Consider the following 21,836-nt stretch of genomic DNA (forward strand, 5'->3'; position numbering starts at 1 on the left):
GCTAAGATCGGGGGATTCATTACTCGCCTACTTCGCCTCCCGGTATCAACATTATATAGTGAGTCCCACACAGCCACAACTCGAACTAAAGTCTTGAAGGATAAGCCAGTTTCAGCCCAGGCCAGTTCGATCAGGTACACGAGTGTTCTCCACCCAAACAGTCGCCATCTTGGAAGAGTGCTGAACACAGGAGCGAGCCGGAAACATCACGGACATTCAATCACATTGTCACTGGGTCCCATTCGCTCTGTCAAGAACTCCAAACATTGTTTCCAGTCACGTTTAACTGAGTTCGAAAAAAGCAAGAGGGGTACCTTGTCAAACCATTCCAGAGTCCTTACATGAGCCCTCCGATGTATTTTACAGCGCGATTTTCTCTCCGTCAATGTCAATACTGAACATGCAAACACAACAGGGACGCCCGACACATAGCCATTAGCTGATTTGCGGATCAGAGTCTCTCTCCCCTCTCGCTGCACAGGATTGTTGGCGTCGATTAAACCAGTTGCTGTGGACGCCGCCACTTTTACACTGTCATGAAAGTGAACACAAGCCTCTTTCATATGCCCCATATCGAAAATAACAGCATCCAATTTAAGTTCCAGTGCTTGGGCTCTCTGGTTCAGGGAAAGGTGAAGACCACCGACAGACGCCATTAGAGCTGCGAGCGTGGGTTCAATCCTGGCCAACACTGAGTGTTTCCCCTCGTTGGTGGCATACTGGTCTGATATCGAAAACCCCTTGGGTAGGATATGTCGTCCCAAGATATCCGTATGACTTTCCCTGGACCCCTTGGAGGGTTGGGTTCGAATCCTATGCAGTTCGATACTGGGTGTCATGTCATACATTTCCACCATGGTCAGTCCCTCGGGCCTTTAGGGATAGACCAACTAGAGTTAAAGATGAGGACATCCGCTCAAATCACGTACAGGATAGTTCAGGGTCGTCGTCAGGATGTGGCCGCAGCCGCCGGGTCACCTTCCCGACTATTTCCAAGGCGTTCACGGCGCTGGCTCCGTTAATTAATATCCAACTGGCATCCGCAGTGTCTGTGGGGTGTTCCTTCACAGCGCCAATCTGTTCGAACGTTCAATGCAAAGATCGGACAAAAACTTCACTTCCGTTCCGGAAGACCGGCCCCTCCCAAACTCCTGTGTCCGATGTTGTTCAACTAGGTGCCGGCTAGATTTCTACTCGAGGCCCCGGCTTCAGGGCTGATGTAGGCCGCAAACTTCAAGACGATGTTTCTCCGTTCTCGAAGCTGACAGAACTTTCGGGAGCTCACGGTGCGGCGCACTTTTGATTCGTCTACACGGGAGCGTTGCATAGGCACAGGATATCTAGCAGGATCTTGTAGCAGGATGAGGAGGTCTAGGGAGCCGGGAGCCTAAGCGGCCATCTTGGTCGCCAGCTTGGCTCCTCGCCCTATAAATACTTTTTTAAATATTGATTTTTTACAGGTAAGTAAAATGTTCACTTAAAAGCATCTTTATGCAGCAATGCTTTCCTATTGGGAAAAAAGGCATAATTTGAATACAGTTATTTACAGTTGGTTTCTTGGGGAATGAATGAATGAATGAATGAATGAATGAATGAATGAATGAATGTGGAATTTGTATTGCGCGACTTTGCCCGGAGGCATCAAGGCGCATAGGATGGAAAACAGCTGAGTGAGATGTGAACACAGATGAAGGGTTACAGGTAGGCTTCTGCGAAGAGCTAAGTTTTTAGACCTTTACAGAACAAGTCTAGGGACGCCAGGCCCTTGAGTTCTGCAGGAAGCAAGTTCCAGAGTTTCGGGGCCAGGGAAGAAAAAGCCTTACCTCCCCATCTGGCCCTGGTGGTTCGAGGAACAGACAGAAGGTTTTTATTGGCGGAGCGCAGGGCCCTGCCCGGGGTGTAGAAGGACACAAGAGACCTGATGTCTTCTGCACCAGATCCGTGAAGAGCACAGAAAGTAAGAACTAGAACCTTGAAATTAATCCTGGACTGCACAGGAAGCCAGTGAAGGTTCTTTCTAATCAAGGATCCTGAGGACCGCCTGGGAGCATCAACAACAAACCTTGCTGCTGCATTCAGGAAAACTTGTAAGCGATGGACCAGTCTTATGCTAATGCCCAGATATAGGGCGTTACAATAGTCCAGACGAGGGGAGATGAGAGCCACCGAGACTTGTTTACGTGCTTTCGGGGAGAGATAGTGTGTACGTTTTCTCAGAATCCTTAGGACACCACAGCAAGTAGAAACAGTCCTGTTAACTTGCTTATCGAAGGAGAGTGTGGTATCGAGAAGAACACCCAGATTACGGGCAACAGGGGAGGGCTTGGGGCATGTTCCAAGGGCAGTGGGCCACCAGTCGGCCGACCAGACATCTTGTTTACCTCCAAAGATGAGGACCTCAGTCTTTTCCCCATTTAATTTGAGGATATTAGATGTCATCCAGCCTGCCACTGCTTGCATACAGTTCCTGAAATTAGAGGCCATGTTCACCACAGATTGCGAGAGGGAGACCATGATCTGGGTGTCGTCAGCGTACGACAAAACTTCCAATTCAAAGGATCTTACAAGCCTAGCAAGTGGGGCCACATATATGTTGAAAAGGATAGGGCTCAAAGATGAGCCCTGAGGGACCCCACATTGCAGAGGCTTGGCAGAGGAGAGGAAGTCGCCCAGTTTTACCCTTTGTTCACGCTGACTAAGAAAGGAAGTTAAAAGGCTCAGAGCGGACCCATCCACTCCCATCTCACTAAGACGTGTGGCCAGAATGGTGGGAGACAGGGTGTCAAAGGCAGCTGTAAGGTCGAGCAGGATCAGAAGAGTCGTCTGACCACTGTCGACCTTAGCGCGGATGTTATTGACTACCACTGTGAGCGCTGATTCTGTGCTGTGTGCCTTCCGAAAGCCATGCTGAGAAGGATCTAGCAGGTTGGAATTATCAAGGAAGGCACTGAGATGGTGATTGAGATGGGCCTCGAGCATCTTAGCAGGAGCAGGGAGAAGGGAAATAGGGCGGAAGTTCTTTAATATCCCAGGGTCCATGGTGGCCTTCTTCAAGAGGAGCTTGACAATGGCCATTTTCCAGGGTGCGGGGAAAGCACCATTGGAGATTGCCAGATTCATTACTTCAAGAAGCGGGGGAAGCAAGACCTCTCTGCAGTTTTTCAGAATTTTTAAAGGGCAGGGGTCCAGGGGGGATTCAGATTTAAGTCTGTCGAGGAGCTTATTAAGAGCTTCGAAGGTGAGGGGAGGAAAATTGGATAGGTTTCCGCGAGGAACAGAAGTTGGCTCCTGCCAGAGGGATAGAGCGGGGGTACGATTGAGGGCTTCTAAGGTAGTATAGATGTCCACAATTTTGGTATGAAAAAATGTGGGAATCTGATCGCAGAGCTCTTGAAATGCAACAATGGGATCAGGGTATTGAGCAGAGGATAAAGAGTCTACAATTTTAAATAATTCGCTGGGAGAGCTGAGGGAGGTAGTAAGTTTAGTAAAATATGACTGTTTTTCGGCCAGGACTGCGGTCTTATATTCTTTAATAAGGTCTTTGTGTTTAGTCCTTTCGTCGGGGTCAAGATGGGTTCTCCAGGCCCTTTCTTGCCTTCTACACCCCTGCCTGAGCAGTCTGAGCGAGTGTGAGTACCAGGGGGCCGACGGTCGTTTCCTGGCGCAATAGTAATGCTTAGCCGGGGTGAAGATGTTAACAGCCTTCGAGATGGTAGTGGCAAGCTCAGAGGCAGCAACATGAATATCAGAATTGGAAGAGAACTTAAAGTTGGGGATAAGAGGACCAAGGGAATCGTTATTCATGCCTCTATAGTTCCTTTTCGAAGCCCAGTTATTCTTGTCCTTTAGAGGTACATGGGGTAGACAAAATGTAAAATCTATAGGGACTGCCATATGATCTGACCAGGAGAGAGGAAGGGGAAGGTCTGCTTTCAACCTAGAATCATTGGTAAATACTCCATCCAAAGTGTGGCCGGCAGAATGGGTAGGACTTCCCACTATTTGTAGGAGCCCACAGGAGGCCAGCGGGTACACCAAGGATGTAGTGTCGGCCGAGATGGAGTTTTCCAGATGGAAATTAAAATCACAAAGAATGGTGAAATCAGGCATCAATGAAGGGTTCCAGTATTTCCAGGAGCTCGGCTGTGAAAGCTGACCTGGAACCGGGGGGCCTATAGATAAGGATGCCTGCAAAGGATACCGTAGGAGAGGGGCTAAGAGAGAAATGTAAAGCCTGGAAGGAATTCTGAGGAGATGGAAGACACTCGATGTGGCAGTTTACTGAGGTTTTGTGTAGAATGCCAATTCCCCCCCCTTACGTCCCTCTCTGTCCAGTCTCGCTAAGGCATATCCATCAGGGATGGCATTGACCAGTTCGGGTCCAGAGGATTCGGAACCCCAAGTTTCGGTGACAAAGGCCCATAAGGGCTTCCTCTCCGAAATGAAGTCTCGGAAAGCAATGTTGTTTTTGACAAGGGAACGAGCATTAATTAGAAAACCCGTCTCCCTAGAGGAAACGGGCGGGTGTTGCTCCTTTGTCACAGTCGGGGCGCATAGGGGTGTGAGTGGGGGAGTGGTTCTCGTATCCCTAAAGCACCAGCACCCGAGACCGTCCTGAAGTCTCTCAGGCACATGCTTATGATGACAGGATTGCCAGGATGGCTTGAGTGCTTTGAGAGTGCATAGGGAATAGATAGGGCTTACTGCGAGAGGGGTGTTCACTAGGTCAGCCTCCCTAGCCCCTGGCACCTCCTTGACACTGACGGGCGCAGACAGGCAGGACTATGGAACGACTCCCGCACAGGTCCGGCACATCCGCTGATCGCGTCCGCTGCGCGGAGACATGTCCGTCTCCTTCTATGCGCAACTTGAGCGCGTCAAAGCGCTTGCACACACTCAATATGGCCGCCGTGAATCTTTACCCGGGACCAACTCCTCAGCGTCAATACTCGGCTGAGAGTGGCCCAGGCAGCGAAGAGGGGGGAGAGGTATGAGCAGTTAAAAGCTTTTTAAATCAAGCAGATTAACAAGTGAGTTAAAAATCACGAAAATAACAGGACAGCAAGACCTCCCGGCTTCCGCCTCGGGAGGGACACGAACACACAGACTAATCGAGCGCAGGGCTCAGAAGTGCCCCTTTTATGCGCAACTAGAGCGCGTCAAAGTGCTTGCACACACTCAATATGGCCGCCGTGAATCTTTACCCAGGACCAACTCCTCAGCGTCAATACTCGGCTGAGAGTGGCCCAGGCAGCGAAGAGGAGGGAGAGGTATTGAGCAGTTAAAAGCTTTTTAAATCAAGCAGATTAACAAGTGAGTTAAAATTCACGAAAATAACAGGACAGCAAAACCTCCCGGCTTCCGCCTCAGGAGGGACACGAACACACAGCCTACTGCTCGAGACTTAGGGTGGTAGGGGGCTAAGGTCCAAAATACCACCAGAAGTTACTCATTACCTGCAGTGGGATGTCTGAGTGTAGAGGTGCTGGTCTGGTTGGAAGCTTTGCGCGCTACACCGGTGGAAAGAAGGGGCCAACTAGACACAGGCTGCAGAGGTCAGACTTGGGTACAAGTCCAGAAGCTCCCCACCGGGTTCTCGGGTCACAGAAGTCCTGGGAGCACGGAGGCACAGCCAGTTTGTCAGTACCCAGCCTGGGGAGCTCAGGAGCAGAGTAGATAGGTTGGCTGGGCTCTGTGCATCCAAAGTCCTCGCGGTTGTTGGTCTTGCTGGTTGCAGGTGCAGAAATCAGGATAGCCGGGCTACTCCGAAAATGGGTCTCTGTGGTGCAGACGCCCCTACACAGCTGCTCGGTCTCGGTGCTGTTAGAGTTCAGACTAGACTTAAAGAGGTCTTGGTTGATGCAAGGGGTCCAGTAACCCAGGTATTGGAGCTGTGCAGCTCCTGTCAATCCTGGTGTCCTCTCACTCAGTGGGGGCACAGATCTGACCTTCAGGAGCACAGGTGCCTCTTCCTGGGGAGATGCTGCGTTGGAGTGGCTGGGAAGCGGCAACATGGTAAACTGGACTCCGTTTCTTCGGTGCCTACGTACTGCAGGGGAGTAGCTCCTCTACCCCAAGGGAGATTGCTGGCAATTTGCGATGGGTTGGCAGTCTGCTGGGGTTCTTGGTAGTTGCTCCGCTTCAAGACAAGTCACTTGGTCATGATTTTCAAGACTGGCGGAGGCAGGCAGAATTTGGCACTAAAAGCCCACAGTAGTCTTAAGTTCATGTTGACTCGCAGCTCGTTGTCCTCTTCTTCTGGATCAGTCGAATCGGAGTTCCTGGCATCAGGGGTGCCTCCTAAATACTCAATTTAGATGCATTAGGGGAGAGTGACATGCAGTATCCAATGGGCTACTTACCTTTACGGCGACTACACACCGTATAAGACCACTTCCTGTGGGAAGTGGGCATAACCCTGACACAATGAGCCTAATTCCACCAAAAACCAAGATGGTGAAATTCTCGTTTTTGTGTTCACATCAAGTAGCCCACCTTAGGGATGTGAACTAGCCTGATGGGAGCACACCTCCTGATGAACGAATTATCCCGCCTGTCCTATGTCAAATGGACCTGGGGCAGGGGGTGGCATTTCCGTAGACGGGGGAAGTCTTGGTCGCATATGAAAGGTGGCAGAGGCCTTTTGAAGCCTTCTGCCTCGATATGCTGATAAATTAGCCATCCCGCTTGGAGGAGATAGCAACACCTCTGGCCGGAGCAGGCATTATTTCTGCACTCAGAGTGTGAGCTTTCACCTGTAGGCGGTCAGAAACCAGTCTGTGGGGGCAGGCTGGTCAACACTAATCAGCAGCCAGTACACTAGTAGTTGGTAGGTTTTTAGGGGCACCTCTACTGTGCCCTTTAGGTGCATGTATTAATAAATCCATCACTGGAATCGGTGTGGGCTTATTAATATGATATGTTTGATACCAAACATCTTTGGTTTCTGTCAAGTCATCATGTAGCTGAGGAGCATGTACAGGCGTATCATCAGCTCAAATACCAGTTCCGAGCACATCTCTGAAGCTCATGCAGAGGTTCTCACAGGCACTACATTACAAATGTGCACTCCAACTAACCAGGCCCACAATATACATACATTGAAATACCTGGATGTATGCAATAAGACGTTAACACCTACATGTCTGGTCATTTCTCAAAAGGGTAATCTCAGGATAAGCGTATTCGTTCACAACTTCTATGTTTCACGGCTGTTTATCCTTCAAACTCCCTTTCGAAAATTAACCTTTTTAGGGGTTGAACTTATTTATCCTGAGGTTATTCTGGCAACGTATAGGTATACTTGTGTTAAATGATTATCTAGACTTTCTGACGGAATCAGATGTACGAGTATCATAAGTTAACTTGATGCTAACCGTTTTTTTTGTCCTGAATCTTCTTTTGCCTCCTCCCATACCCCGTCTAGTTATCTGTTTAACTTGTATCTTGACACTGAATGCCATGAGCAAGGTGCGCAAGGGTCTGTGGTGGGCATGAAACACACAATGACAGGAGGAATGCTTGCAAATAGACTAACCATTGGCACTTTGGGGTGGATTGTTCCCATGAGGAGTAGACACTGTACTGATTTGAATAAGGCAGATCTTTGTCATGAGTGGCACCATGGGTGAAAAACAATGAGTTGGAATGCTGGCGGGTGCGGGTGCCAGTGCTTAGACTTTTTGCAAGCATTTCTCCGTCCCCTTTTGTGTGTATTATGTGCGAGTTGGATATTTAACAAGAAGGTGCATGAATGGTACCAGCCAACGCATTTTTAATCTGAATACATTGAATGCAGTCACTATCTGCGAAACTGTGGGGCCTGGGAAACTTGGCAATGACAGAAAATAACCTGTTGGATTGTAAGAACGAATTCATGTCCCTGGTATGCCAAACGTGTATTTCCCAATATTAAGGAGTTACTTAAAAAGGAATGCACCCACCCTCACCCACACTTTAGAAAGCATACTTCATCATCGGATTTGCTTCCTCGTCAGCATGAATGATGCTAAGTGGACTCATCCTTTAGCTCTTGCAGTCTTTGGAGAGCTTTTGGTAAAGTTAATACAGGGGTATTTTAATTCTGTAAATGGTTGCTGTCTGTGCAACTGTTAAAGTTGTATTCAGGTAGATTAAATTGATATACTTTTATTCATGGCCAGACTGGACTTTTATTAAAGATTTCTCCTAACCTTTACAAAATTAAAACCAAAAACTAGAAGCGGAAGTAACTTAGTGCACATTACCTGACTCGGCATCTAAAAATAGTTAACGTCTCAGTCCTCACAAGTGTGCAGACACATTAATGGGCTTTCATTAGGACTAATGGCACCCTAAATACTTGCACTAACACCACTAATACTTATTCCCATGTTTAGTTTTTCATGGTAGTTACATGCTCACGTGTTCTTTTTGTGTGCCTATGACCTCGACAGAGAGGGGATACATTAATTCCTCTATATCCCCAGTTAGTTAATATGTACAGCATTTGAAAAGATACAAAATACATGTCAAGGAAGTCTACAATAAGACACCCAGGTGGAAGTACAAAAACGGGTTATACAGACATGTACGTTCTCTAGCTTATGTGGGGAGAAGTGGCTAATCTTGACAGTAATCATACGAACAGGTGGTCCCTGAAAAATCACTAAGGGCATGATTACGATGTCAGTTGGAGTTGTCTCTGACCGACACCTTTGCGGTTTCGGGACCCACCAACCTCCGGTCGGCGGTTCTGATGCCGCAATTACAATGCGACCAAACATGGTGCAGTTGCATACTCATTTTTTAATGGGAGCTTGTGCTGCAGCCATAAACCGGCCAGAGAACAAGCTCCCATAGAGAAATGGGAGATTCTGTTCATTACTGCACCTCAAAGAGGCCGCAAGGAGAAGGGGGCCCTGCTAGGGGCCAACAAACTCGCTTTCAGACAGGCTTTCCATGTCAAAAAGCCTGGCATGGAGAGCCTGTTGGAAACCGAGCATCGTAATCCCGATGGCGGAAATGCAGTCATATGGGATTACGTTGTAGTCTCCGACTGGCCGACAGGCTGCTGGAATCCAGCTGGAATGACCGACCAGTTTCACTTTCAACCACCTAGATTGCTATTAGGAGGTCGTAAGTGAGGTCGGACAGGTAAAAAATGCTGGATATATAGGTTACAAGAAAATCCCAAATATCTGTGTAAAGAAAGAAAAGAGGTGAATACATGTGTCACTAGCCACTCCAAGACCTCAGTGGCTAGGTGGAGGATGGAAGTGAGTGCCCTCTTGTAGTTTCAGGTGGAACACTGAAGAAGTGTCCTTGTGAAGGACCATGAGGAACAATCTCATTCACCAGGAAGAGGCATTTGAGCTCTGTAGAGATGAAGTACAATTTCTTACACCAGAAACTGCGTTCTGGTGAGCGAAAAAGGAATCTCCACCAAAATAGCAAATGGTGAAGGTAGTCCGATGGCTGAAATTGCAAAAGACGTTCCAAGATGCAGGTGGGCCTAGAATAGTGTCCAATAAATTAGAAGTACTTGGAGGTTATTTTGTCTGAAGGTCTCTTCTTTTACCCCACAGAAGCTCGAGTTGGCTATGTTCTTCTTTCTTTCCCTGCCTACCACGAGTTTCTACATCACTGCCAGATACCATTATGCATAAGACCAGCTAACGGGCGTCTTGCCTTATGCTTCATAATGAACAATAATGGGGGTTCAGCGTGAGACCGTCAGACACGTCTGCAGAGAAGCTTTCCCTATACGCAGATGATGTTCTGCTATTTGTTACACAACCGGCGACCACCATACCGGCATTATTCTCGGAACTAGAGCGATAAGGATATCACGCGGGCTACCAGATGAACTGGCATAAATCCATCTTATACGATCCCCAACGAAGGGAGGGGGGACCAAGACGTCAGAGGGGTTTACTTATCTCGGGGTATTCATCACGACGGATAGGGTGCTCTCATTTGAGAGGAACATTCAGCATATACTACGAAACATTAGCGATGATGCAGCACGATGGAAACTGCTTCCCCTCACGCTCCTCGGTCGGGCGGCAATGTTTAAAATGATTACGCTGCCCAGGTTTCTGTATGAATTCCAGAATGAATACTTTCCCTTACAGAGCGGGGTGTTCAAGACCATACATGCGGAACTCCGATCGTTTCCCTGGTTGGGAAAGCAGCCTAGAGTGGCGCTCTCGACGCTGCAAAGGCATCAGTATAATGGGGGGGGGATCTCCCTGCCCGACTTGGAGGCCTACTACTGGGCAAAGCACTTGATAGCCATTAATGAGTGGATGCATCCCCCGGCCATCCACCCCACCTTTGCACTAGAAAGGCACACATTGGATACACACACGTACTTACATTATCTATACGGAGGCAAGGGGAGGGCAAAACTACTGCCCACAACGAGGCTTACAGTAGAGATATGGCTGAGGGCGACGAAAGCGATAGGGTGGTAACGGAAACCGACAAAACAAACCCCACTGTGGAAGTGCGCCTGGCTACGGGAACTCAATAAGTTAAAGGGATTCAGAGGCTGGGATGATATAGGCCTGTCGACTCTGGGGGATGCCATGAAGATGGGAGTGCTACAGTTGTTTCCCTCACTGCGCAAGGAATATGGACTACACCACACACAATACTTTAAATACATGCAATTCAGACACGCGTGGAGGGCAGAGGGGGCATTGACAGAGGCACTTCCAGATTCGACCGCTGCTGATCTTTCTGGTGCTGGCCTTAGTTGTGGCCAAGACATGTGGCCAGGAAGTGGGGGGCACCAGACACACCACGAATAGAGGAGTGGAGGAGAGGGATGGACTTTTACATGGCTGCCGAAAGAGTTACGTACAGGGCAAGGGGGTGCCCCAAGAAATTTGGCAGGGTATGGGGCAAATGGAGACGCTAATACGGGCTAGATGGAGGATTATGAGTCACAAAGGGGCGTGAGCCCTCTTGTTCCAAAGGTGCAGATCGAGATGTGGGGACTGAGGATGATCTATAGTAGGGCATGGACTGAAGTCTCTCCTGAACCATTGAACTTTGTGGCATATGTATTGGATCTAAAGAAGGGAAGAGAGGATGAGGGGGCGGGGGGGATGGGCGTGTAGATCGACATTGACATGCTTGATGTTTGTAATTATGATGCAAAAGCCAATAAAAATGTTTAAAAAAAAATAATGAACAATAATCTCCAAGTATTTGAAGCTCCTGGGAAAATAGGAAAACTGTGATAAGCACAACAGCTTACAGAACAGAAGAGGAAACATCCTTGAGTCCTGTTGATTATGATCAAATGTATAATTACCTGAAAAGTACGGAACGCTTGCAACTGAGAAGTAGTCACAATGGGCCGGTTATTCGGGCACAGATTAAGAAGCATATGCTAAACAGATATAATGGCCAAGTCTACAATAAACAGGTAAGCACTTACTCAGTGCTGTTCACACCCTAAGAGTCACAATGCTGTCCGAGTATTGATGAACCATCCACAATTCCCTGAGCACAAGTCTTTGCTCCTTCTGGCATTAATCTTCATTGAGATGCATCAGAAAGTCTTATGGGTCCAATGAGCAAAATCAAGCTACAGGCTGTGCACTTCCAAGATGTGGGTGCCTTCGAGATAAGGGACGGGGTTACCCTATTGAACCTGATAAATGACACTGCGAAGCAGCATGTGGTTCAGAGTGCTGAAAGATACACAGGAAAATAGTAGACAAGAGAAGCATGTTGATGCAGATGTATGTACATCCGCAGGTACTGATTGCGCACACTTTGTTTATTGATTATTGCTAAATGGTAGTCTAAAGGGCTGCGACAATGTGGCAGACATTTATTGGTCACTTGAGTCAAATGTATGCATAAATCATCTTTATGCATTGGCAGAGCTGTGAGAACTAATTCAAACTGCTGGCAGTCAGGATTAAGTGGTAGAAAAGTGAGTCTGGGTACAGGATTACCAGGTTCTGTGCGTCAGCAATGAGGTGAACTGGCAGCAGTCTCTAATATCACAGAAGCAATCTGCCAACACACAAGAGGCAGTACCAGATAGACATCAGCACACATATGTATGAATGCACATTTCGACACAGCCAGGCCAATGCACCCCTGTCCTGCAGCACCCATGCTTTTCATGCAGTCGGATCCATACATTCTCAAAGCACCATATTCTAGCCATGCGTCACTGTTCGGCCATTCCAATACAAGGGATAGCACACCTAAATAGTAACGGGTCACAGTCCTTTCTCAGCTAGTACAGAGAAGCTAATAAAAATGGACCTTAAACAGGAAACCCATATTAAAATGCTAGACATAAACTTGTGTCCAAGTCTAGATAATTTGAGGGCAAAGGGGTTAGTTTAACGCAGTCTCTGATGTTTGGGGATACTTACCGGATGGCCTTGTACAATGGTCTGTACCAGCAAAGAAAGGAGCAAGGCGTGAACAGGAGAGCCCAGAGGATAGAAAGGCCAAAGTCTGATCCAACAGAAGATTCCACGCAGAACCACGCCATAGTGGCTATGAAATTCATCAGCAGTGTTCCTGTGCTAACTGCAGGGGTACAAAAAGAAGAGCAGTTTGTTAGAGAGAAAGAAAACGTCAAAGAGAATTCCAGTATCTGTTGCTTTGAAGGCTATGGGTGACGTGTCGCGGGCCATACTCACAAAGCCAGAGGTAGTACATGGTATTCATAGTCTTCTGACACTCTAATGGAATCTCCAGTGGGATGTCCTGATAGAAGCAAGGCTGCATTGGACAGAAGGACGGCAATGGGGGCCAGTTGTTCTGCCTCGCTGCAAATCAGAAGGAACGCTTAACATGAAAATCATGGCTTAGTCGTCATTCTACCATTAACTATTATTAAAATACACATCCAGACACTTCCAGTATTACTACTGTGGCAGGAGACACTTCAAATTACTACTGGGAAACTACCATGAGCCTATTTTCTCTCTCTCTCTCTCTCTCTTTCTCTATTGCCCTGAGGAAGCCTTTTTATGGTGAAATGTGTTGGCTTTGTGTTTGTATTGTAGATGAAAACCCTAAATAAAAGAAAAACTACCATTTTGACAAGGACCCAAGATTCATGATTTGTGCCGATTGTTAATTTATACTCCGATGTGTTTGTTACCTTCCTTTTCTGTGTGTTCTCTCTCTCTCTCCTCTCCTCTCTTGCACCCACCCACCTTGTCAGCAGTAGATTGCCAACCTTATCAATGTGGGCACAGATTGGAGATGAGGTGGTGAATACCCTTAAACATATCCTTTTGTGGGAGGCACAGACTCACAAGACATTCCAGCCATGAAACTACAGTTTCACACCTTCATTTAGCCCCTTTATGTAGGATTTGCAAAAGGTGGCAAAATTAGTCGTGCTAGAACCCAAAACCTGATGTAACAAGATCCCGAACAGTCAGACAGACTATTACAAGTGTTCTGATACAATTGAGAATGTTGTCATAGACCCCCACTATGCAGTATTTAGTCTGCATGCGTTTTAGTCAATGAAATACTAAATTATGGTTGTCATTTAGTTCCATGTCATAAAGACCCCTTATTTCTAGTCTTACAGTTTAACTTCACAGCTTAAAGCACTTGGGAAACAAATCGGTTGTTTCCACAGAACCAACTGTGAACATGAATTTTAATGGAAAAGCCCAGGACTCTCTAAACATATGGAGGTAAGTGCAACCCTAGCCGATACCCAGGCCAGGGTATCTTGGGCTGCCGCTGTAGGGCACATACATAGCTCTAAGTTACCCTGGTTAACGAAAGTGGGTACTGTGCACAAGTTAACTGCCTATTAATTCACCTTTGCCTAAAAGCCAACTGATAAAATGCCCTATACCTGAGAACAAGGCTATTCTACAGGTATGCTCATAGGGACTGGCTTGTGAAGTTGTCCACCGCATTAAACATCAGTCATTTTTATCCCGGTAGCAGACAGCACTGCCAGTGGTAGTTCGGGTGAAAGCAGAACCACCTTCCTGAGACTGGGACACATATGGACTTTTGTCCGGTCGGATAGAAGTCCAGCAAAAAATTATACAAGTGGATGGCTAGGACACAGGACGACCTGTCAGCGCAGAGCTATTACGAGGACCAGTGATATGTACAAAATGGGTATCATAGACACACACTTGTTCCCATTGTTTTTAGAATGAAAACAAAGAAATTGATGCAACTACAATATTGTTATTGTAAAGGCAGAATCTACTTGCATGTGTTTTAAAATGGAAAGATTTGCTTTAAAATAAGACTTTTATAATGTAACATGTGTAAGTTGTTCAATGAAGCAACGTTAGAAAATAAATGTAAGCTCTGACAAAGGCATTTCCCCAAATGCTGATTCAGGATATTATGCCTAAACAGTGACCTTCTTTACTTATCTAAAATCTCTCAATCTCACCTTAGGACACTTGTGTGTTATTTTTCCTTTACATTAAATGTTAGGCCCGGACTTCTTTCATTTCTATGGAGCAAAAAGTCTCTACATTTTTTTATATCCAATCAAAAAGCAGTTGTAGGTAGATTTTTTAGTACCCATATTTTTGCAGTTTGGAATATAACAAGTGTTACTGCTAGAAAAACAATACCCTCAAATTTCAGTGGAACGGATTCAGATGATCCCAGCAATACCAGAACATACCTTGCCAATACGCTTCAACTGGTTGGCAAGTTACAATAATAAACGGCGAGATCAGACCACAGGAGTATACTTGTATGCCCAATTGAGACCTGGGTAGTGAATATGTGTAAAAGAAGCAATGTCTCAACAGGTAATAGTTATTAGATTAATAAGCAAACAAGCACATTTAGTTGCAAAAAAGAAAGGAACAGGGAGACTCCAAGGTAAAAGTATGTGCCAGGGGCACTATATATTCAAAAAAACATGTAATGGGACAAACAGAAGAAACAATAGTATCAGCATGTGTGCACGACTTCTAGGTGCAGATTCCTTACCTTTGAATAGATGCCCAAGCAATACCTCTGTGGAGGTGGGTCTGCAAATGCAAATAAACAAAAAGGTCCTGCAGGACTGAATGAGCAAAATGCCCAACATGAAGGACCTGACAAAGTTTTATGAATGTGTGCAATGATGCCCACGTCGCTGCCTGGCAGCAGTCCAGGAGACGCAGTGGTCCCAGCTTGGTCTCTGGTAGAGTTAGCCTGCAAGCCCTAAGGGGGCTGTTCCTTGGCCAATATGTAGCAGATCGTAATGCACAGGACAATCCATCGTGAGATGATCTTCTTATGTACAGCTTTCCTTTTTTTGCTCCCACATAGCCCACAAATAGCTGATCGTCCATTCTGAACTATCTTCTGTGGTCAAGGTAGAACAACGCTCTGTATGGGTCCAGGCAATGAAGTCTCTCCTCTTCTCTGGAGGGTTGAGGTGTAGCAAAGAAAGTAGGCAGGGTGATGTTCTGGCCTACATGGAATGGAGTCACAACCTTTGGAAGAAAGGAGACATGCGTTCGGAAAACCAGCTTGTTAGGGGCACAGGAGTGTGCACATAGAGCGTTTGCAGTTCGTTGACCCTCTTAGCCAATGTTATGGCCACTAAAAAGGCAGTTGTGATGCCAAAAGCCTATGAGGGCAATTGTGCAGAGGCTCAAATGGTGCACACACGAGAAAGGTAAGGACTAGGTTGAGCTCCCACTGAGGCATGATAAAGGGTGCAGGTGGAAACATATGCTACAGACATATGCTACAGTCCTTTAAGGAGCCTAGCCACAGCAGGTGACAGAGGGAAGGCTGATCTGCCAACCGCAAGAATGCTGAGATGGCAGACAGAAAACCATAACTGTGTCCAAAGCAGAGCCCTGCTGGGCCAAACAATTCAAAGAAGAGAACTCGTGAGAGAGGTACAGATTGGGGGTCAACATTGTGGGAAGCCCATCATGACACAAATTTCTCCTAACGGCTGGCAGATACCGACTTGGTGGAGGGATGCCTGTCTGCCAGAATAACATTGCAGACTTCATGAGGAATGTCGAAAGCTGTCAACTGTCACCTCTCAATCTCAACGCAGGCAGGTGTAGGGTGCGTAGCTTAGAGTGTAGAACCCTGCCCTGTTGCGGAGATGGAAGATCCTCCCAAACAAGCAACCTGACTGCAGGTCGTATGGTCATGCTCAACAGCTCAGGATACCAGTCTCTCTGTGCCCAATTCAGGGACACAAGAATGACTTGGACCCTGTCATTCCCGATCTTCTTGAGAACTCTGGGCAGGAGTGGTATTGGAGGAAAACATCCAGGAGGCTGGAGCTCCAATTGAAACGAAAAGAGTCTCCAAGCGAGAGATGTACTGGAAACTCCAGCACACAGAACTGCTGACATTGTGCATTCTCAGCAGTGGCAAACAGATCTATCCATGGCTCGCCCCACTGCTAAAAGAGGCCTTGCACCACAGCAAAGCCTCTTGACAAAGGGCCCACGACCCCACTGACCTTTTTGTTGCAGTACCATATGGCGGTGATGATGTCTGAACACGTGCACCGGCCTTCCCTTGATCGAAAGAAAAAAGGCCTTTAAAGACAGCGAATCGTGGGGCGTGGCCAAGATGGCGGGGTGAGCGGACGCTTCTTCCAGCAGCTCCTCCGGCCCGACTAGGCCCGAGCCCTTTATAGACAGCTTCTCTCCCCCCGCTGGAGCTCAGCGGCCGAGAGAAGGGTGGTGGAGACCTTGGTGCATGCACAGGTGTTAAAATTTGGTCCCGAGCGCCTTTGCAGGAGCCTACTCGGACGATGGCGATTTGACTGCGGAGCACCACCGAGCCGAGGCGAAGCGGATCGCCAGATGAAAGGCCTGGACGGGCCCCGGCACTAGAGCTCTGGTTGATTAGTGTGGCGTCTGCTTGCCTACTCGCACCGGCTCTGTGCCTTTGAAGCTCGTGTGCCGGATGACCAGCCCGAGAGGGATGCCGCGAGGAGAGTCGGTTGCTGCCTGAGCATAGTGACACTCGAGACCGCGGCTGTGGCCTGGTACGCTGCGTGCTTCCCGGCCCCGTATCAAGTTTGGAAAGGAGCACGGAACAGAGAGGCAAGGCACTCGGCCCTCCTACGGCTCGAAGGGGTCCGGAGGGGATTCATTGTTGTGGCCTTGAATCTGTGCGCGATCCGGGCAGTGACCATCGGAATCGGAGGGTCTGCTTGGCTACGCCCAGCCGCCATTTTGTCCCCATAGAGGCGATGGCGAGGACTTCCTAAAAGTAGCGACCTGGATTACTTCACGCACCCCCGGCCCCGAGCAGAGCGCCCGGCACCGGTGTGGTTCCGTTGGAGGTGCCGCGGACCGGGAGGTCCTTGGATTGGTCAGCGTTTTGGACATTGGTTGGAGGTGTAGGACGGTCGACACAGTGGCGCCCGGCCGCCATTTTGTTCTCGGAAGCACGGAACGCATAGCGGCCCTGCTACATCGGACTCTCCCCTCGCTGATGCCTTGCCCATAGGTGGGGATTCAGCGACACCGGGACCTGCTGTCTGTGGCCCGGCATCGCCTCTTCCGTTGAGTGGCGTGCTGTGACCCACGGTGTGCAAATGTCGGGGAACCGGGGAGCGAAGAAAGGTGACCGCACGCTCAGCAGGGCCAAGCAGCAACGTGATAGGGCTCAACCGTCCCCGAGCTCTTCCAGAAACTCAGGAGAACCGGCTGGGGGAGAGCCCCCAGTCACGAGATCCTTCATGGAGGCCCTGTTTAGCTCACTCAAAGCGGACTTTCAGACGCTAAAGCAAGAAGTGGCCAGCGAGGTGCGCGAGGTTCGCAAAGAGGTGGAGGGCCTTGGTGAGCGGATGGAAACGGTGGAGGCAGCGGCTCAACGGAGGAATGAGGAGATTGTTCACCTACAGCAGGATGTACTCCGCCTCAGGGAACAGCATGTGGACCTCCAAGCGCACAATGAAGACTTGGAGAACAGGTCGAGACGAAATAACATTCGGGTCCGGGGGGTTCCGTCCGCTGAAGAGGGAACTGATGTTACTCGCTACCTGAGAGACATGTTCAGAGAGATCCTGGGTGAGCCCGCGGACTTCCCGATCCGGATTGATAGGGCCCATAGGGTCGGCCGTCAGCGACAATCGACGGCGCCTCCTACGGATATTCTGGCCTACCTTCCGGATTTCCTAGTGAAGGAACGTATAATGGCGGAGACCCGCAAGAAGCAGCCGCTGACCTTCCGTGAACGGCCCGTTTCAAGACCTGTCTGCCATCACGCTGCAAAAACGCAGAGCCTTCAAGATCGCAACGGACTTTCTAAGGGAGAATGAAACACCGTACTCTTGGGGACATCCCTTTCGCCTTATCTTTCGCTGGAATGGCGTACTGCACCAATTGCGCTCCTTGCAGGACGTCTGTGGGGTCCTGGGTCTCACAGCTACGGAGGAGGGTGAAGCAACACCGGGCCGGAGACGCCCTGAGCGAGGAGGACGACGGCGGACGGCGAGGCGGAGGTCGGCGGCAAGCGCCGGGAGACCGGACTCACCCACCATCAGAGCGGAAATGGCCAACGCGTTGAGAGAAGCAGCCAGGGACTCTGCTGCCACGAACGGTGTGGCCTTGATGGCGTAGAAACGCTGCGGGGGGAGATGGACACAGCTTCTGAGATGACAGGTTTGGGGCTGGAGGGGGGTTGAGGGGGAGGCGGGAAGAACGAGTGGCCGGACGTCCACTTTTTGTACTTTCCAAGGACTTGTCCGTTTTGGGACATGACTGGGACAATGGGTTGTTCGGGTTTGAGTAAGGGGTTGGCCAGTTGCCACGGGGTTGGTTCGAGGGAAGTTGGGAACAGTTGGGGGGTGGAGGGGACATCGTCCAGTGTCTTATATGTTATTGCATTGTCTTACTTTACCTCTTCTGCGCTGCCGTAACGTTCCCCACCCCCCCCGATTGGGCGCCCACGGCCCAGCACACACTGCCCTTCAGGAATATGACGACACTGAAAGTAGTAACCCTTAATGTTAAGGGATTGAACAATCCGGTTAAACGGAGGGCAATCTTGTCACTGTTGGAGGGGACACATGCAGACATAGGTCTCCTGCAGGAGACCCACTTGTTAGCACAGGATTGTCATAGGATGCGCTCTCGCAAGTTTCCCACACAGTTTTTCTCCTCTACTGCATCTAAGAAAGCGGGGGTGGCCATATTGATAGCAAGTTCCTTCAGGGGAGAGGTGCTGTACAAATTCGCAGAACAAAAGGGAAGGCTGCTGGCGTACCGCCTTAAGCTGGGAGATGTGACGTTCACTACTGGCTCTTTGTATGGCCCGAACGACCACCAGGAGAGCTTTCTAGACTCAGCGCTGGTGGACGTAACTGCCTCCCCAGACAGACATGTCATTCTAGGGGGTGATTTCAACATAGTTTTTGATTCCACACTTGATAGATCCACGCAGAGATACCCGCAAACTGGGGAACTTTCACAGGCAGGAAAGGCTCGACTCGCTGATCTGAACCTACATGACCTTTGGCGCACACTACACCCCACGAGTAGGGACTATTCTTACTATTCACATGCACACCGGACGTATGCACGGTTGGACCACTTGTTGGTCAGCAGACCGATGTGTGCCGCCGCTACGGCGGCGGACATTGGGGTCCTCTCATTATCTGATCACGCACCGGTCGTGGGCACTTTTGCGCTTCCACCGGCCCCCCCCCTCTTGCGGTGTTTGGCGACTTAGGGACACCCTCTTACATAAAAAAACTGTTGTGAAACACATTGAGGAGTCGATCCGGGAGTATCAAACACATAACGATAACTCAGACACCTCGCTAGCGACACAGTGGGCGGCGTTGAAGGCGGTCCTAAGGGGAGAGTTCATTTCTATCTCCTCGGCGGAGAACAGGGAGAGACAGCGCAAGAGGGAGGAACTGACTTCCAAAGTCAGAGAACTGGAGCATGTACATCGCCGTACGGGGGCTCCTAGGGTATGGAAACAATTGAAGGCTGCTAGGAAACTCTTATCGGCGTTAGACATGGACAGGGCAGAATACGCGGCGCTGCGCCTGAAACACGCGTTTTACACGGGGGGATAGATGTGGCAAACTCTTGGCGAATAGACTTCGTATGGCGCACCAGCGTAACCTGGTTAAGGAACTGCTCGATTCTGATGGGGTGGCAGTCTCTGACGACGCGGCCGTGGCGGAGGTGTTCCGTAGGTTCTATGAAGACCTTTATACAGGGGAGCCCCCTCTGTCGCAAGATACTGCAGACTATCTGGAGTCAGTGGCCCTTCCGGCCCTGGACCCTGCACAGGCGGAGCACTTGGAACGCAGTATTCATGTAGAGGAAGTGATATCCGCTATATCTAGGCTCAAACATGGGAAGGCCCCGGGCCCGGACGGTTATACGTCCTTGTTTTATAAAACCTTTTGCCCGGTTGTGGCTCCTATCCTTACCCGCCTATTCAACTCCTTCTCTACACCGGGAGCCATACCGCCGGACCTATTAAGAGCAACGGTCTCAGTGATTCCGAAACCAGGGAAGGACCGGACCCTCTGCGGCTCGTACAGGCCTATATCCCTCCTGAATGTGGACCTAAAACTGTATACAGGGATTCTGGCGTCTAGACTGGCCTTGCATCTGCCGGGCCTAGTTGAGGCTGATCAGGCTGGATTTGTCCCAGGCCGACAAACAGTCGATAACACTAAGAGAGTGGTGCACGTCTTGGAAAAGGCCTCACGGATTCAGGGTGAGAGAATGTTGCTGGCGGTGGACGCTGAGAAAGCATTTGATCGCGTTCATTGGCCCTATCTTGAACAGGTACTCCGGAAAATGGGTATTGGAGAGAAATTCTGCTCGATGGTTTTTAATTGTTACAAGTCCCCTTCGGCTACAGTTAGAGTTAATGGTTGCAGCTCACGCAGCTTTGAGATAGAAAGGGGTACTAGACAGGGGTGTCCGCTTTCCCCCCTCCTCTTCGCTCTTTATATGGAGCCGTTTGCCCAGAGGATTCGCCAGAACCCGGATGCGATTGGGGTTAAGATGGGACGGTATGTCCATACGATAAGTCTCTATGCAGACGACGTCCTATTGACCTTGGATGACCCGAGGCGGGCCCTCCCGGCATGCGTTCAGGAACTGGATGCTTTTTCGAAAGTGGCGGGCTTTAAGATTAACATGGGCAAGTCAGCGGCCCTAGATGTGTCCCTGACTGCGGATACGAGATGAGATCTGCAAAGGCTTTTTCCCATACAGTGGTCGTCATCCCTGGTGCCTTACCTGGGGATTCTGTTGGCACCGACGTTGCCGGCGATGGTAGCGGCCAATTATGCCTCTCTAGGCAGGAAAATCAGGGAGGAGCTGGCCCGCTGGGGTAAAGGAGTGTTGTCCTGGCTCGGCAGGATAGCTGCGGTCAAGAGGACGGTCCTGCCCCAGATCTTGTATCTCTTTCGAGCCTTACCGCTCCAACCACCTACGGGATGGATCAGGCAGACGCAAGCAGATGTTGCACGTTTCATCTGGCAGGGTCGCAAGCCGAGAATGAAGAGGGTTCTCTCCACACTGGCCCCGGAGGCGGGAGGCCTTGGCGTCCCAGATCTCCGGAAATACTTTCAGGCAGCGCAGTTGCGCTACTTGGTGGAATGGAGCAAATGGGAATCTGACAAGCACTGGCTCTTTCAGGACCAGGCGGTGGCGGGGCGTCCCCTACAGAAAGTTCCATTCTTGCGACGGATTCATCGCCCTCCCAACTTGTATGCTTCCTATGTCACACGAGTCCCCTTGAGGGTGTGGGACACTGTTAGTGAAGTTCACGATCTCACCACATTCCCCTCGCCTTTCACGCCGATACTGGCGAACCCTGATTTCTCCCCAGGTCTAGAACCGGGCGCTTTT

General features: G+C 49.3%; 1 protein-coding gene across 2 annotated transcripts in view; it reads right to left on the minus strand.

The window, feature by feature from the left end:
* SCAMP3 (secretory carrier membrane protein 3) overlaps positions 1-21,836 on the minus strand; it is an 84,133-nt gene that overhangs the window by 12,551 nt on the left and 49,746 nt on the right. For both annotated transcript variants that reach the window (XM_086947394.1, XM_086947395.1), the window contains exons 5-6: positions 12,666-12,794; positions 12,393-12,552 (exon numbers count right to left, since the gene is read on the minus strand). In XM_086947394.1, the coding sequence (XP_086803520.1) occupies positions 12,393-12,552; positions 12,666-12,794 (289 nt within the window). The remainder of the gene's footprint in view (positions 1-12,392; positions 12,553-12,665; positions 12,795-21,836) is intronic.

This window comes from Lissotriton vulgaris, chromosome 12 (genome assembly GCF_964263255.1).
Source record: "Lissotriton vulgaris chromosome 12, aLisVul1.2, whole genome shotgun sequence".
NCBI lineage: Eukaryota > Metazoa > Chordata > Amphibia > Caudata > Salamandridae > Lissotriton > Lissotriton vulgaris.